At 36.0% G+C, this 18,798-nt stretch overlaps 2 protein-coding genes across 2 annotated transcripts; both read left to right on the top strand.

Annotated features, from left to right (window-relative positions):
• Positions 1 to 3,737: 3,737 nt before the first annotated feature.
• On the top strand, positions 3,738 to 9,217 carry si:ch211-218o21.4 (actin-associated protein FAM107A). Its single transcript, XM_067393824.1, has 4 exons — positions 3,738 to 3,936; positions 4,167 to 4,278; positions 7,672 to 7,819; positions 9,107 to 9,217. Exons 1-4 carry the CDS (start codon positions 3,738 to 3,740, stop codon positions 9,215 to 9,217), a joined length of 570 nt encoding a protein of 189 aa, XP_067249925.1.
• A 778-nt stretch (positions 9,218 to 9,995) lies between these two features.
• On the top strand, positions 9,996 to 18,744 carry renbp (renin binding protein). The gene is made up of 11 exons (XM_067393968.1): positions 9,996 to 10,126; positions 12,026 to 12,130; positions 12,451 to 12,526; positions 12,652 to 12,727; positions 13,435 to 13,613; positions 13,849 to 14,073; positions 14,479 to 14,560; positions 14,690 to 14,865; positions 15,268 to 15,399; positions 16,265 to 16,352; positions 18,168 to 18,744. The coding sequence occupies exons 2-11, from the start codon at positions 12,030 to 12,032 to the stop codon at positions 18,242 to 18,244; spliced, it is 1,212 nt and encodes a 403-aa protein (XP_067250069.1). The 5' UTR covers positions 9,996 to 10,126; positions 12,026 to 12,029; the 3' UTR covers positions 18,245 to 18,744.
• Positions 18,745 to 18,798: the final 54 nt, after the last annotated feature.

The raw sequence follows: 18,798 nt of genomic DNA, 5'->3' as shown, positions 1-18,798 counted from the left end.
TTCAATGTTCAAGTATTTGTCTTTTGTTTGTCTTACTGAGGATTTTACTCTTTTAGTCTGATTGGGAAATAACCAATGACCCTGTTTAATTTCAATGCTTTCCACTCATCACATATCACTTTCCTCAGAGTTCCCAGAGTCATATTTCAGGTTTGAGGGTTTTGTGCCCTTTACTTTGACATTTGCCCATCTTTAGTCCGAGGGGGTCAATTTTTGTCATTATGTCCTGCAGTAAAAAGATCCCTGAGCTCAGTATGACGACTCTCTTGTTACACTGCTGACAAAGGGCCAGTACTTCTCATTGTAACTGTTCTCCTTCAGCACAAATGTAAATGAAAGGATCTAGAGAAATGCATTGGAGCAAAAGTATTAATTTCTTCGTCAAAATATAGTGAAGTCAACAGACACAGTCACCATGAAATCAAAATGGACAATTCTTTATGTAAAATTGTAATGTAATAAATGATTTATCCATGCACATCATTATTTGATTCATGTGCCCTCAAATCTTTAAATTCCCCTCCCTCTTGCAACAACATCTCCTCTGATGATGTGTTTATTGGCGCAAGGGCGGGACAACCTGTCACATGAGATCACAGCAATAGCATAACACAACGATCCAATCAATTCTTGATGGTTATAATTAAGTCCTACCCTATATGTTTTTTTGTTTAAGAAGCTGTTTCACTCTAATATATGCCAATATAGAGAAGAAAAGACTATCACAATTCCATTATTTTCTGTTATGTTCGGAGCCCCGCACATGACATGCAGGAAAAAAAGTAAATAGTGCGCACAATTTACTAATTCGTTCCCTCGATTTACTAAACCTGATTCCAAAAAAGTTGGGACACTGTACAAATTGTGAATAAAAAAGGAATGCAATAATTTACAAATCTCATAAACTTATATTTTATTCACAATAGAATATAGATAACATATCAAATGTTGAAAGTGAGACATTTTGAAATGTCATGCCAAATATTGGCTCATTTTGGATTTCATGACAGCAACACATTCCAAAAAAGTTGGGACAGGTAGCAATAAGAGGCCGGAAAAGTTAAATGTACATATAAGGAACAGCTGGAGGACCAATTTGCAATTTATTAGGTCAATTGGCAACATGATTGGGTATAAAAAGAGCCTCTCAGAGCGGCAGTGTCTCTCAGAAGTCAAGATGGGCAGAGGATCACCAATTCCCCCAATGCTGCGAAAAATAGTGGAGCAATATCAGAAAGGAGTTTCTCAGAGAAAAATTGCAAAGAGTTTGAAGTTATCATCATCTACAGTGCATAATATCATCCAAATATTCAGAGAGACTGAAACCATCTCTGTGCGTAAGGGTCAAGGCCAGAAAACCATACTGGATGCCCGTGATCTTCGGACCCTAAGACGGCACTGCATCACATACAGGAATGCTACTGTAATGGAAATTACAACATGGGCTCAGGAATACTTCCATGGGCAGCTTACACATCTGGAAAGGCACCATCAATGCTGAAAGGTATATCCAAGTTCTAGAACAACATATGCTCCCATCCAGACGTCGTCTCTTTCAGGGAAGACCTTGCATTTTCCAACATGACAATGCCAGACCACATACTGCATCAATTATAACATCATGGCTGCGTAGAAGAAGGATCTGGGTACTGAAATGGCCAGCCTGCAGTCCAGGTCTTTCACCCATAGAAAACATTCATAAAAAGGAATCATAAAGGGGAAGATGCAACAAAGAAGACGTAAAACAGTTGAGCAACTAGAAGCCTGTATTAGACAAGAATGGGACTACATTCCTATTCCTAAACTTGAGCAACTTGTCTCCTCAGTCCCCAGACATTTGCAGAGTGTTATAAAAAGAAGAGGGCATGCCACACAGTGGTAAACATGGCCTTGTCCCAACTTTTTTGAGTCCTCACATGTGTTGATGCCATGAAATTTAAAATCATTATGTCATCTATGTTGTATTCTGAATAAAATATTGAAATTTGAAACTTCCACATTGCATTCTGTTTTTATTCACAATTTGTACAGTGTCCCAACTTTTTTGGAATCAGGTTGGTATATCATTAATTAGTACATCATGCGCACAATTTATATATCGAGGGAATGACTTAGTAGAGCACAATTTAGCCTTCTATTTTTGTCCCTTCATATCATGTGCGGGGCTCTGTAAATATCAACTTAAAGAACAATATTTATTCACCTCTGGTTTTTGGTTAAAGGTTGGCTTTTTTTTTTTTTTTTAAATAAACACTTTTTTGTTAAGCTAGCTGAAATAAACAATGCTGAAACTAACCTGCAGCAGTGTTTTGAAGGAGGCGTGGTTAAGAGAGCGCCCTGAAGGGATGGTGAGATCTCTCAAAAGTCTCTCCGAAATTGCCTACCCTACTTTAAACCACTGTGTAATGCTCTAATCGCATCCATGTCAGATAAAGCCAGAGCCGGCAGTATTAGGCTGGTCATATGATTTAAACATGCCGACTCCTGAGGCGACCCGCTCCATGCACATAAAACGACTTTTCTTAGGCTAATGATGTGACTGGAGCTTCCATTTCATGTGAGTATACACTATTTTAAACATTTTTTTTTTTTCAAAAGTAGCCCACTGTTCACTTCTTTAACATTTGTAATGAGAAAATAAATCATGACAGAAAGAATTGGGAGTGCTTTGATTTGTCGTACACTTACTGCCCCCAAGCGGCGCGCAAGTGAAGTGCGCCTCACGTTGACGCACGGCAGGGCACCTTTCTCAGGTGTCCGCTCTGTTGTAGTAAATAGATCTCTCATACTCACTGCTGCTCAGAGGAGACCTCGCTCATGGAGCGGTGACACACTTTCGGTGAGTTAAGAACTACGCTTTCGATATTCTTAATAGTACAGCTTAATAGTATTGCGTTTGAAGCCACAGTGTGATTTCCATGTTAATGTGATAACCTGGACGATGACAATCATTCTTGGTGTTTCCAAAATGTCCAGACTGGAATCAGTGTGGATGTATTGGTGTGTCATTTTGTTCAAATAAGATTCTGTGAGTCAAAATTAAAGTGATTATGATTCTTTTAATGTTTTAAATGCAATATTATGACGTCCATTCATAGAGACAAGTAGTAAATAAATGTATACTTAGTCTAGCTGTAAGCTCTCTAATCTTCTTCCTATCCATCATTTTACTTGTATGAAAATTTTTGTGCATACCTTCCTCTGTCAGTCAGCAATCTGTTCATGTGATTTTGCTTGAAATTAGGGCTGCACGATTAATCGCATGAGATTGTCATGCGTGTCTCGTCAGTAAAGCCGGTTCCCTGATTACCGCTAAATCGCCATCACCTGTTTTTAAACGGAGCGCCTTTTAATAGACGGAGCCGTAGTTCACAGACAAGCCACGCAATATCGCGTTCATTATCGAAGGCGATTCATCTGCGATATGAACGCGATATTGCGTGGCTTTTCAGTGATCTACGGCTCTGTCTATTAAATGCCGCTTCATTTGAAAGCAGGTGATGGTGATTTAGCGCAATTAGCGGTAATCAGGGAACCGGCTTTACTGACGAAATGCGCGTGAGAATAGCATGCGATTAATCGTGCAGCCCTACTTGAAATGACAAGTAAATCATTTGAACGGGGCAGGTATTTGACCAGTGGATAAATTATAGATCCCCACTTAGGTGAAACTCAATCTCTCCCCTCTTGTTACTCTCTTTGCTTTCGTTGACGACCCCAATGCACAGTTTCCCAGCATGCAGCAGGAGCTTTGGCTGAGGGCCCTTCTTGATACCTCCGTGTGCAATGAGATCAGCCGCTGCGCAAACACTCCCGACAAGACCGACCGAACAAGAGCTCAAAAATGCCTTATCCAACAGCGCCACAGGACACAACCACCACATCTCCAACTCCAGCAGACCAGCACAGTCCAGAACAAAGACATCCACAGACACAGTTAATTGTACTTCTTTGCATCATCATGGCCATAATCGAGGTGCGTTGTCCTGGTATTTTTGATAGACAGTGATTGACAGCAACATAGTGTCGGCCCAGATCCGGCCCACATCTGATCCGCGTGTAATCCATATGTACCAGATGTGGGCCAGATCTGGGCCACAGTATGTTGCTGTCAGGGTGAGAAGTGTGTCTTGTAGAATCTTGCAGAAATAACTTTTGTGTCTAAGAAAATGCAGATCAATGTGATATTGCCGAGGGCCCCTGGAACCTAAACAACCCGGTGAAAGCCTCAAGGAGCCACCAGGAGCTTCACAAAGAGCTGTTACTGGCCCACAAAAAGTAAGATCACAAATCAGACGCAGGAACATTTAGCTCTGTTCATGGATACTTTAATAAATCGCTGAGCTTTTTTAAGTGGGTTAGTGAAATATTGATGATGCCTCGCTCTCTCTCCGGTCTTTTGTGTCAGGCAGTCATGTGTGGACACACAGGCTGCAATCGTACACCCTCTGGTATTATCAGCAGCCTGGCTCAGGCCACACTGTGTCAGGCACTGTAATGATAGGCCTTCCTATCAGCACTGCCATGTCCTTTAGAGACTACTGATAAACTGAAGTTCAGTTACTTTGGCTGCTTCTGCTGAGAAATCTCATAAGGTCACTGGAGCCCATGAGCGGATATGACGATGGGGAAAAAAATGAGTTGGGCGGAAAATTAGCATTAACACAAAACTTTTGCGTTCCCCCAATAAACTTTGCATTTGCTTATAAAACTTTGTGATGGTAATAATAAAGAAGGAAAAACTATATTTCAATACTTTTCAGGCAAACACGAAGTTCCATCAGAGGAAGGCAATATTTTTGTGAGGAATTTTTTTTCATCCTGTCGCATGTTTTTCTATGTCTTGGTGATGGGGGAAAATAGATGGGAGGAAAGATTATACTTAAAAATTATGTTTCAAAGTTTTTGCATTCTTCTCAAGATTTTGAGTTCCCAGAGAAACTTGCCATTTGCTCGCAAAACTTTGACGTTCTGCGAGAAACTTTGTTTTTGCTTGTCCAACTTTTGTGATGGAAATCATATGAAAGTGATAATATGAAATACTAAACATTAAGTTTCTTGTTGTAACAAAAGCTTTGCAAGAGATTGAGTGTAAACACAAAGTTTCTTGGGGAACGTCAAAGTTTTGAACGGCAGATTTCTCTGAGAACTTAAAATCTTTGCGAGAGAATGCAAACAAAATTTGAAATATAATTTTGAAATCAAGCATATAGCGTCAGTTCTGGCAGACATGTCAGTCAAGCTCGCATCAGCTGACATTCAGCTGATCCATACCATCCAATAGTGATACATTTCAGATTAGACTGCGTCTTTCAAATACACATTCCATCCTTCAGACGCTGCTTGATCGCCGCACTGCACTCGCTATAAAAAAATGCTAAAGTGTCATTCCCGCTACTATAAACACATGCTGCCGTAAGTTTATTCAGGTACATGCTATCTTAAACTGCTGTTTAAGACTTTATGCTTTATGCTCTTTATGCTATCCAAGCATACTATTTTATGTATTAGGCAACAGGTGAATGCTTCCCTGACCAGATTGCCACTAGTTTAAACTAGTCCGTGATTTTCAACATGCTTGTTATATCAGATTTGCTGCTGCTAGGGGTGTAAGCTTCCCCATTAGAGAAGAAAAAGCCCATCCAAATTAGGTTTGCAACATGCTGTTGCAATAAAGGCTCATCCGGGCTCAGTAATATACTTGTTACTATTGCTGATTCGTGTTTTGGCAGCATGCTTGCTGCCAAGGTGCATGATACTCAATTGGCAACATGCTTATGCGCTTAGCAACATGCTTGTTGCTAGAATCATACCACCTCCGGCTGGATTGTTTAGGATGCTATGCGCAATTCGCAGCCATCCGTATTAATCATGCTTGCTTAAGGCTACTCATTTATTATGGTTGGGAGATGGTTTGTTTTGGGGGAAATGTGTCACTGCGCTCCCTGCTCTGTCCAGGCATGGCTGCTTGAATGAGCGGGGAGTTTTGCCCAGAACAGTTCCATACTTCCATACCAACCTTAAATCGCTATCGCTATTGCATATTACTATCATTGTTTTATTGTTAACGTTATTTGTATCATTAATAATCTTCGACGATAGTGGTCTGACAGAAATATTATTTTTCTTCCTATCTAATTTAACATGATTTGTGAGAGGGCATCTGTACTGTATAATATCATGATACATAAAATAACAGTTTCGATTTTTCCTTAATTATTATTTGTTTTTAAATCAAAGTTTTTTTTTAACTGCATTTGCTAAATGCATAAATGCAAATGTATTTCACCTACATTATCATCAGTTATGTTGTATATTTGAAAGATTTTTTCCCCAATGTAGGATCAATATGCCTGTCAATCAGTCTCATTTTAGGAATAGTTAGTGGGGTTTGGATACAGGATTTTTTATATATTTTTTTTTTACATAATTCATACATACAGTCAAACCAAAATTTATTCAGACACCTTGAACATTTCATTCATTGATACAGTTTATTCACAATACATATATATATATATATATATATATATATATATATATATATATATATATGTATAATTTTTTTTTTTTTTTTTTTTTTTTTTTTTTTTAAAAGGCAATAAAATATAACAAGATCTCAGAGTTAAACTGTGTCAGAAAGAAATTAATCTTAATTATGTCAGATAATATTTAAGCAAAACATGGTCAGGTCAAAGTGTCTGAATAATTTTTGGTTCCAAATCAGAATTTTTGGGTATAATATGTCACAGTTTACTTTATTTTGCTATCCTCACTTACATAAATTAACTATAGTGTTCTGCACCCACTAGTAAAAATATACCAAAAATATAAAAAATGTGTGAATAATTTTTGGTTTGACTGTTCTTCAGTTTCTACTACATGTAAAATGCAGTGTTGTTATTATTAACTAAAACAAAATATTATAAATGGTTTTCCTTAAATGCAACAATAGCTTATATACAATTAAAACTACATATTAGATTAAAAAAGGACAGGAAAATTGTGATCCTTATTTTGTTCCAATCCGGTATGAATTTCATTTTTTTTTCTGAACACAGAAGATATTTTAGCAGGGTCATGACATGAGAAATCAAATTTTTCTTGATCTTTTGGCATATCCTGCAAGTTCCATAACTTGAAATGTCCTTGTCATCAATAAAAAAGCATTTATATAATCAAGCTGTTAAAAAGCTTTGTTTGGATCTGAGGTGGCATGTGACGTCACAGGGGCACAATCATTTGGATACAACTGCCTCTGGAGCAAGACAACAACGCCTACTTTTACATCATCGCATCATTGTCCCCGCCCACTGATGTTAAGTTGATGAGCAGCGAGTGGATCTAAAGTAGGCCTTACACTGTTTACAATAAAATTGTGATGGTAAAAAGATTGCGATGCAAACGTTGTGCCGTTCCTGGCTGTGGAAAAACATCATCTTTGCATAAGCTGACCATAAGTTGACCAACTGTTTGGTTGCCCACATTCTCCAAAATATCTTCTTCTGTGTTCAGCAGAAAAAAAGAAATTCAATTTCCTTTTTGGGTGAACTATCCCTTTAAAGAAAACTATAATAGTATATATACATATTACAACAACAACAAAAAAAACATTGGTAAAATGTTACTTTTATACCTGTTGTTTGTGCTTTGGCTCTTTGGGCGGGACAGAGGGCTGGTGGTGTGCTGTAAGCCGGAGCTCCAGACGGTTCTGGAGAGGAGGAAGAGAGAGCAGACCCAGAGGGAGGAGGGGGAGCAGAGCAGGAGTCCTCTGGAGCAGGTGCTTCTCCAGCGCCAGCAGAAACACCAGGAGATGATGGTCAGCAGCTTCCTCATGTCAAACACACATGTTGTGATTGGAAAATGAATTTACCAAGAATGATTAGTATATAGTATTAATTTAATTTTATGACATTGCCAGTATTGTAAGTTCCTTATTTTGTATGTTGCTTAATTCTTGGTTCCCCTTACAACACTGATCATGGTAAACTACAGTTTACACCAAAATAAAAGTGCTTTATTTATGATTTTTACTATGTAGAAATAATATTAAATTAAAGGCGCAATATGTAAGCTTTTTGGATTAAAATATCCAAAAACCACAAGAACAGTGTTATTTAAGGGGCTTTCACACTGAATAGTTCTTGGAACTCAGTTATAGGAACTAACTACTTGGATAGTTCCCCGAGAACTAAGCCATCGCCTATCAATGACATCATACCTATGTGACCCTCAATTTCCGGTTTTATTTTGTAGAAACCATGAAACACCTAAGATTCTTTAATATATTAAAGCAATAAGCCCCAAGAACCCATGGTTTACAATGAATTTATAACAGCTAAGGGCCGTTGTGAGGCATGACGCAGAACTAAACCCCCCTTAGCTGTTATAAATTCACTGTAAACCAAAGGTTACTACACAATACAAATATTAAAGCCAAAAATATTTATCCATGCAACTTTCTTCAAGTAAAATCATTAAAAGCCTTCCTTCTGCTGGAAAAAAAATAGTCCCTGACCATAAACACCAACAGAAGTTACATGTATTAGGCCATTAGATTTGTCATTTGCGTACATAATTTTAAACACACTCAAATGTATCTAATATGATAAACAGTGCTGCTTTACCCCACATACGCTTGACCAGAAGAAACGGAAGTGGCGACTGCGGCATAATAAAAGTTCTGCTGCTCTCCAGCTGTGTGCCGCGCTCGTCTCTCATTAGCAATCGCTCCAGCGGCCTCGTTCCACTCCCACAGCACTCGGCCCCGCTCTGCTTCATACTACAGTAACGTTAATAATCCATTAACATGATTCTGCCCGAATCCTGTCAGTTTCTTTGAGATGAAGATGACATCTCCTACAATTCGGTGCTCAATCTCTGTCATCAAGCTACGCCTAAGGTGACCTCTAGCGGTGAAAAATGACATATTGTGCCTTTAATATGATGTAATTTATGTTTTCACAGATTTTAATGTAATTTTGTTTACAACAGGTAGAACACTAACTGTAATAGCTAATATTTTGATGGAAACTGCTGTTTACGAGTGAGAATTTCATCAGTTTTATTTGTCTGTGTTTTATGATTTGTTCCATCTCAGAAGGAGAAGGAAGAGGAGCAGAAGTTACGCGAGGAGGTTCAGCTCATGGAGTTTGTGCGAGTGAGACAGAACCTGAAGAAAGTCCACACAGCTCTACAGAAGAACATTCACTCCTGATCTGACTAAAGACATACTTCATTTATCCATGCAGCTTCATTTTGAAATAAGATACACAGTTTCATATCTATTATGATCTTGTTGTTATACCTTTTTTCATACATTTTTAGTCTGTTACAGTTCATTACACTTTTCATTTGTGTTCTGCAATAATTTAATCATGTAAAAAAAAAAAAAAATACTAGCCTACCCATAATCATAGTTCCCTCTAAATACCATTATTACAAATTAATACAAAAAGAAAAAAGAAAGTCTAACGTTACTTCAGTTATTCACAAACTGTAATATTTTGCTTAGATTGGTGACCAGTAAAACGTTACCAGTTTTATTGCAGAAAACATTATTACTACAAAGTACTTAAGTAAATACCACGATTTTACCATGGTACATGTTCAAACTATGTGGTTTTCACATCCATTTTTGGTACTTTGTAAAGAAAAAAAAAACAATTACCATGATATTTTTTTGTATTGGGTTTAAAAGTATTTATAAATGTCAGTATTTTGAAATCAAACCAGAACGAACTATTCATATTGTATTGAATAAATATGGCTTTGATTGATAAATCAAATTGTGTATCTGCCTCCATGTACAATAAAGCTCCACCTGCTCCAACACTTCAAGTACTTGCGAAAATGCGGGTTTTGCTTACACGAGCTTTCTAAGACACACCCAGCCTGTTTTCCTGGCCTGTGATTGGATGAGCAGAAAAGGAGCTGGCGAATGATCTTGGGAAAGCGGAATAAACAGGACCAGCTGGATGTTGGTCATATGATGAGCCGTTTTTACTGCCTCTGCAAAATTAAGGAAGAGTCGATTTAACAGCGCTTTATTTTCACTGTCAAAAAAGAGGATCGTTTTAACAACAGTCAAGTACAGAAGGTGGAGTTTCTTCATCTGGCAAAACTGGTGAGTAATTTTGAAGTGTTTTGATAGCAGGAAAATGCCAGGCAAAGCGAGTCTAGACATGATTTGTTTTTCTCGTAAAGTTTTGTTACAGTAGCACGCAAAGCAAGCTCTCACCAACAGATATCACAGATTTGACGAAGTATTTCCACAAATCAGCCTTTAGCAGAGAGACGCCTCACAGCCTTTCCTTCTAAAAGCTTTTAGTGCATTCAAGCAGATAATATTCTGCACTAATCACAGCTGTTCAATCAATGGCCCGAGCTGCTGTCAGTGGTTGCTGGTTCTCTTTAGTTCTGTTTGCTTGTACTCTCTCAGCTCAAGCTATACTGAATTGAGTTCCCCTTCAAATGCTTGTCAGCGATTTCCATGAAAATGCATGCTTGCAGTATCTGAAATAAGTATCTTATGCTCACAAAGGATATATATATATATATAACAGTACAGTCTAATGTCTACAGTTTAATGTTTTTAAAAGAAGTTTGGTCTGCTCACCAAGGCTACATTTATTTAATTAAAAATACAGTAAAAACCCATAATATTGTGAAATATTATTACAATTTAAAATAACTGTGTACTATTTAAATATATCTGACAAAGTAATTTATTCCTGTGATGCAAAGCTGAATTTTCAGCATCGTTACTCCAGTCTTCAGTGTCACATGATCCTTCAGAAATCATTCTAATATGCTGATTTGCTGCTCAATAAACATTTATGATTATTTTCAATGTTAAAAACAGTTGTGTACTTTTTTTTCAGGATTCCTTGATGAATAGAAAGTTCAAAAGAACAGCATTGATCTGAAATACAAAGCTTCTGTAGCATTATACACTACTGTTCAAAAGTTTGGGGTCAGTAAGAATTTTAATTTTTATTTTTTTGAAAAGAAATTAAAGAAATGAATACTTTTATTCAGCAAGGATGCATTAAATCAATCAAAAGTGGCAGTAAAGACATTTATAATGTTACAAAAGATTAGATTTCAGATAAACACTGTTCTTTTGAACTTTCTATTCATCAAATAATCCTGAAAAAAAAGATATTGGACACAAATATTTTGTACAATTGTACACATTAAATGTTTCTTGAGCAGCAGATCAGCATATTAGAATGATTTCTGAAGGATCATGTGACACTGAAGACTGGAGTAATGATGTTGAAAATTCAGCTTTGCAATCACAGGAATAAATTACTTTGTGAAATATTCAAATAGAAAACAGTTATTTTATTTTAATTGTAATATTTTTAAATTTTAAATTGTAATAATATTTCACAATATTACTGTTTTTACTGTATTTTTAATTAAATAAATGTAGCCTTAGTGAGCAGATGAAACTTCTTTTAAAAACATTAAAAATCTTAGTGGTTCCAAACTTTTCGACTGTAATTATATATATATATATATATATATATATATATATATATATATATATATATATATATATATATATAACATATGGAAATATTTTGAAATAGTACAATTTTCAAAAAAGTTTTTCTAATTTACATTACACTAATTTGCATATACAGGTGAGCAAACATAGAATATATATATATATATATATATATATATATATATATATATATATATATATATATATATATATATATATATATATATATATATAAAAAACACAGTGGTGTGAAAAAGTGTTGGCCCCCTTCCTGATTTTTTTATTTTTATTTTTTTTAATATTTTTTATCTATTTTATACAGAACTGAGTTGCTGACTAAAGATATATAAAGTTATAAACACTGCTTCATTGTCAAAGAGCAAGGTTCAGTTTTTAACATCACATGATCACTTTGATGGCTGCAGTGCCTACACATCGAAAATATATATCAGTCCTACTATAAAACAAGCATTATGCATGACCCTAAACTGTCCCTTTGTTTTAAAGAACAATGACTGCAGCACCGCTGGAACAGTATCGAGAGAGAATCCGGACTGAACTGGACAGAGTTGTGGATTTCTGGCTGAAATATTCCCATGACGAAGAACACGGGTGAAATGATTGACATTTTAATGCATGGCTTCAGACGCATTTCCCTATAATTATCTAAATATCTAATGTTGAAATATTTGTATTCTGTAAGCCTGAATGAGTAACACATAAATGCTGAAACGTTGAATTTGTCCTTAACACCCTGAGGGACACCCATCATTCAAAACAATATTCAAAAGACTTTCTTAATATTTTGAAATGAGCAATTTGAGTCACAATGATGTGCATTTAAGTACTTTGCTAAGTAAATGTTAATTTTAGTTTAACATGGATTAAATATAATGCTGTTTTTAAAAGTTTGTTTCATTATATTGATATAGTGGATTTTTTAACTGCCTTGGAAAAGATGGGAAGGTCTATGATGAGCTGAAATATGTGTGGTTACAGGGGAGACAGGTTAGAGCTTTATACGTTTTTCATGTTCTAATCATTTATTTATATAATGATCATTAGCTGATGAAACTACTAGATTAACTTTTTTTTTTTTTTTCCAATAAAACGTTATCCAATGTATCCATCAGGTATGGATGTACAGCAGGTTGTATCGTACAATGGAAAGATTTCATAAACCTGAGATCCTTGAAGCTGCTAAATCAGGTTTGTGATTCAGTTTCTTAGTTGCTCTTTCTATATAAACATACACTACCATTCAACGTTTTTGGGTCAGAAAGAAAATTAATACTTTTATTCATCAAGGATACATTAAATTGACTTTTACATTGTTGCAAAAAACAACTATTTTCTATTCATAGAAGAATCCTGAGGAAAAAAAAGTATAGTTTCTACAAAAATGTTAAGCAGCACACTGTGTTCAACACTGATAATAATAAGACATTTTTATAGTAACATTTATTTAACAATAATAGCTAAAAAGAAATGTTGGGCACCAAATCAGCATATTAGAATGATTTCTGATGATGCTGAAAATTGACAGGAACAAATTACATTTGGAAATATATTAAAATAGAAAACAGTTATTTTAAATTGAACTAATGTTTCACAATATTACTGATTTACTGTATTTTTTGATCAAATAAATGCAGTTATGGTGAACATAAGAGACTTCTTTCAAAAACCGTAAAAACATTACTTACACAAACTTTTTCTGTAAGGTTTTCTGCAAAATGTTTAAAAAAATAGGAGAGATCATAAAAATGCAGTGTTTTTTGAGATCCCACACTTCATTGCTAAACTGTGAAAGTGTTTTTAAAAAAATACATGCCAGCATTTGATGTTCAGCTTTGATTTTGATAATCACACAGATATGCAGTGATTCTGTTACATCAGATATTGTTGTATTTCAGGTGCTGCATTTCTGCAGAAGTTTGCTCGAGTTCAGGCGTCCAGCGGCCCGGGGAAATGTGCCTTCTGCCTGACAAGAGATGGTCGAGTGGTGAAGGTTCAAAGGACGATATTCAGCGAGTGTTTTTATGTGATTGCCATGGATGAGCTGTCCAGGATTACACAAGACAAAGACATGCAGGTAAAACTATTAGTCAATATCTCACCTAGAAATCAAACTGGGTAAAACATATGTATAGAATTGACTATGGCTAATATGAAGATTGTGCTTTTTTTATTAAAAAGTGAACACCTCTCAGTGACTTTTTAGGATATGCGTTTGTTTCTTCATCTCTGATATAAATCGTACCATTTCTATGTCATTTTAGTTTATTTTTAATGGCTGATATCAGGTTATGTGTTCTTGTTCTCACTAGGCAGATGCTGAGAGCATGATGGATCAGTTGATATTCTGGGTTCAGACTGATTCGTCAGGGCTTGGTCGTCCTCAGCTTCCTGGTGATCCACCTGTCAACAGTATGGCAGTTCCCATGATGCTCCTATGCCTGGTAGATCAGCTGACGGTGGGTAGAACTGATGTTGCGGAAAAGTACAAAGACCTAAGCGGATGGTGTGTGGAACGGATATTACAGCATATACAGGTGAGCAAACATAGTGTGTATATATATATATATAACACACACTGGTGTGAAAAAGTGTTTGCCCCTTCCCTTTTTTTTATTTTTACTTTTTGCATGTTTGTCACACTTCGTTTCAGATCATCAAACAAATTTAAATATTAATCAAAGATAACACAAGTAAACACATCATGCAGTTTGATCTGAAACATTAAAGTGTGACAAACATGCAAAAAAATAAAAAATAAAGTCAGGAAGGGGCAAACACTTTTTCACACCACTGTGTGTGTGTGTGTGTGTATATATATATATATATATATATATATATATATATATATATATATATATATATATATATATACAAGTAATGGAAATTAAGACAATGGAAACACCAAATGATGATACATTACACTAAATTCTTCATCTCAGAGAGATGGAAAAGCCATTTTGGAAAATGTTACACTGAATGGAAAGGAACTTCCTGGCTGTCAAGGGCGTTTGCAGAACCCTGGTATGTGATAATTTCAAAAGTTTTACTTATTAGTTTGCTTTTTAGTCTTATTGAAGTAAATCCAACACCTCTGCCACAGTCTTCCATATAAATTCAACATCCTTTACTTCCTGTGATGTCTCTTTCTAGGTCATGCTCTGGAGGCCGGCTGGTTTCTGCTGCAGTATGCGATGACAAAAGGAGACATGCAACTGCAGAAGACGGCAGTGGATAAGTTCATGGAGATCCCGTTCCACACTGGATGGGACAAACAACATGGTGGTCTTTTCTACTTCCTGGATGTAGACGGTCATTGTCCGACTCAGGTTAGATTATACCCATGATTTGCTGTTTGTAGATGTAGAATTCCAGACGCAGGGGAAAGCAGGGTTAACTTTAACACAAATTTATAACGCAAGTACAGAAAGAGTAATGTTCTGAAGGATGGGGTTTAATAGTGACCTCAGAATAGTTGGAAAATATCTAGTTCTAGATTGCGCAGGCTGGTGGGACCTTAATGCAGTCTGCTAGCTATCGCTACATGGCACAAGCTGTGATTGGCCACAGCTGATTCTGCAGCCAATGAGCTTGCTGCTCAACAGTTTGGTTCTGTGTCTGCTTTAAGCAAGTCTTGCAGTGTGCTACCAGAAACCCTCCACCTCCCCCAGCTCCACCTGTCTAGATCTGCTACAGGTCATTTCATATATGCTATTTGTGTGTGTGTGCAGTTAGAATGGAATATGAAGTTGTGGTGGCCTCACTGTGAAGCTCTGATCGCCTACCTGATGGCCTACAGTCACATCAGAGAGCCTGTGCTACTGGACAGATTCAAACAGATCTACGACTACACCTTCAGACATGTAAGACATGCATTACAGAGACATTGTGTCATATATTAATAACTTATACACTGCCCGTCCAAAAAAAAAAGTCACTGTTTGTATTTCTAAAGACAAATGCTTAAGAGTCTATGATTGGATCTTTATCGCTGTGATTATGTTTCTAGCATGTTATATGTCTGGGAACAGTTCTTTTAACCCTATTTGGAGTGTAGATTTTAATTTCTTAAATAACCATGTAGGAGGACAACATGGCCATATTCCAGGTCTTTCACAACCATTCATTCACAATTTGAGCCTGATGAATCTTGACATTGTCATCCTGGAATTGACAGTGTCAAGATTCAACAGGCTCAAATTGTGAAAGAATGGTTCAGAGAGCATGAAGAAGAATTATGTTCACACATGAATTGGCACCTCTGAGTCCAGACCTTAATTTCATTGAAAGTCTTTGGGATGTGCTGGAGGAGACTTTACAGAGTGCTCACCTCTTGCATTGTCAATACAAGATCTTGACCAAAAATTGATGCACCCCTTGATGGATTTAAGGTGCCAATTCATGTGTGAAAATGATTCTTCATGCTCCCTCCCAGCCATTCTTTCACAATTTTGAGCCTGATGAATATTGGCTTTGTCATACTGGAATATGGCCATGATGTGTCCTCCTACATGGTTGTTCAAGAAATGAAAAGCTACACACTCCATCAGTTAGGGTTAAAAGAACTGTTCCCAAATATAACATACTAGAAACACAATAATCACAATAGTGATCCTATCATAGATTAAGTATTTGCCTATTTAAATCCAAACCGTGACTTTTTTGGCAGTGTTGTGTATAATGTGTGTTAAAGTATCAGATGTTTCCATTGTTGTATCTTTGCTCAAGTTTTCTGATGAGGAACATGGCGAGTGGTTTGGATATCTGAGTCGTCAGGGAGAGGTTGTGCTGGATTTCAAAGGAGGACCCTTCAAAGGTGAGAAGCTACAGAAAATTGCTTTCCATCACTGTCAGGCTTCATGTTAGCCTGCTGTAGTTTTGTGTGTGTAATGTGATCATTCATTGGGACTAAAAGATGCTCTGCTGCTCAAATAAGGTATTCATTTTGGCAGTTACTTTTTGGCTAATTCTGATTAGCTACGTAAATGTTTAAAGGATTAGTCCACTTTCAAATAAAATTTTCCTGATAATTTACTCACCCCCATGTCATCCAAGATGTCCATGTCTTTCTTTTTTCAGTTGAAAAGAAATTAAAAAGTTTTTGATAAACATTCCAGGATTATTCTCCTTACAGTGGACTTCAATGGCATCCAAACGGTTGAAGGTCCAAATTACAGTTTCAGTGCAGCTTCAAAGGGCTTTAAACGATACCAGACAAGGAATAACGGTCTTATCTAGTGAAACGATCAATCACTTTTGAAAAAATATGTAAATGTATAAGCTTTGTAAACACAAATGATCGCCTTCCAAGTGGTTCCGTCAAAACTGCACTTTTGTATTCTTCAAAAAACTTAGTGTATGTCCTACAGAAAAAATGGAACTGGCGCTGCATTCGTTGCGTAAGTAGACACTTTCAGGACACTTTCCAGAGGGGAAATTTGAACTGTTGCATAGATAAGATATCTACGGAAGGGGGATTAGGGTTGTGTGATGCAGTTTAAGGTGTCTTGGCAAAAGGGGAGATTGCAACTCTGTTTATCAGTTTGAAGTGCTTTAACAGGTTGCTAGACAGCGGTCCTGTCATGTGAGATTTAGATCCACTCTGACGGACGACAACAACAACAGAAACTCCCTAAGGCTTCCTAGCTCTTCTATCCAGATAGCAAAATTCTGTTTTTACTGTTATTTCTATTCCTTATGTTTAATTTTTATTATTCTTTATGTAAAGCACTTTGAATTGCCATTTTGTATGAAATGTGCTATACAAATAAAATTGCCTTGCCTTGCCTAGAATAGGGAACGCGTAGGACATACAGCGTAAGCTTTTTGATGAATACAAAAGTGCGGTTTTGGCGGAACCGCTTGGAAGGTGATCATTTGTGTTTATAAAGCATATTTACATTTTTTTTTATTTTTTCAAAAATGGCAGATCGTTTGGTTAGATAAGACCCTTATTCCTCGTCTGGTATCGTTTAAACCCCTTTGAAGCTGCACTGAAACTGTCATTTTGACCTTCAACCATTTGAAGTCCACTATAAGGAGAATAATCCTGGAATGTTTTCATCAAAAACCTTAATTTCTTTTCGACTGAAGGATATGGACATCTTGGATGACATTGGTGTGAGTAAACTATCAGGAAAATTTTATTTGAAAGTGAACTAATCCTTTAAGTCTGGGATCAGTAAGTCTTTTTTTGTTTACCAAGGCTGCATTTATTTGATCAAAAAATAACAGTAATATGAAATATTATACTTTAAAATGTTTTTCTATTTGAATAAATTACATTTTAAAATATATTTGTGGCAAAACTGAATTTTTAGCATAATGCAGTCTCCTTCAGAGATCATTCTAATATGGTGTTAAACAGTTGTGCTGCTTAATTTTGTAGAAACAATTTTTTCAGGATTCGTTGATTAGAAAGTTCAAAAGAACAGCATTTATTTAGAAACCTTTTTGCAATAGTGCAAATATTCACTGTAACTTTTGACCAATTTAATGCATCCTTGCTGAAAAAAGTACTAATTTCTTAAAAAAAAAAACTGACCCCCAAACTTTTAAAACACTTTGAAATACAGTCAAGTTTTATGTATTTGAATTAAACCATGACACATTTACTGTAATCTTTGTACAGGATTCTTTCATGTTCCTCGGTGTCTCTACATGTGTGAGAAGCTTCTGGATGGTCTTCTTGAAAAGCAGGATTCTTGAACTTGCAATGTTATTTTGCACTACATTACCAGATGTGACAGGAAGAGTAACTGATCAGTTTGCATAAAATGCAGTAATTATATGATTTTAATTATAAAGTTTTAACTACACTAATTCTTACTGTCAAACTGTATTACGGGTTCATATTTTTCCATTTTAAGTGCAATTATTCTTTAAGCCATTCATCTAACATGTGAATGAAAAAGGGACCATATAGTTTTTTCTTTCATTAAATGAATTATTTCTAGCCAGTACTGTTCACAAGTTGGTCTCAAAGGTTTTCAAAGCTTTTTAGGTTTGCTTAAAGCTTTTTATTTAGCCATGTGATAAATAGAAGGCTAATTTATAAACCTAGAAAAAACAATGTTGTATAAACCACTCCCCTCTGATGATCACTGCTGCTCTTATGAGTGCCTTTTTGTTAATCACTTTTATAATTCTGCACATATTAGTGGCTAAAACATGTAAAGACATTCCAACTGCTCTGAATAAACTGACATGTTTACAGAAATTATCTTTGATTTTGGCTAACTTAGTACAGCACTTTTGGCAGA

Source organism: Chanodichthys erythropterus, chromosome 9, assembly GCF_024489055.1.
Source record: "Chanodichthys erythropterus isolate Z2021 chromosome 9, ASM2448905v1, whole genome shotgun sequence".
NCBI classification, from domain to species: domain Eukaryota; kingdom Metazoa; phylum Chordata; class Actinopteri; order Cypriniformes; family Xenocyprididae; genus Chanodichthys; species Chanodichthys erythropterus.
The sequence above is the reverse complement of the archived record's forward strand: the minus strand, read 5'-3'. Positions and strand labels throughout refer to the sequence as shown.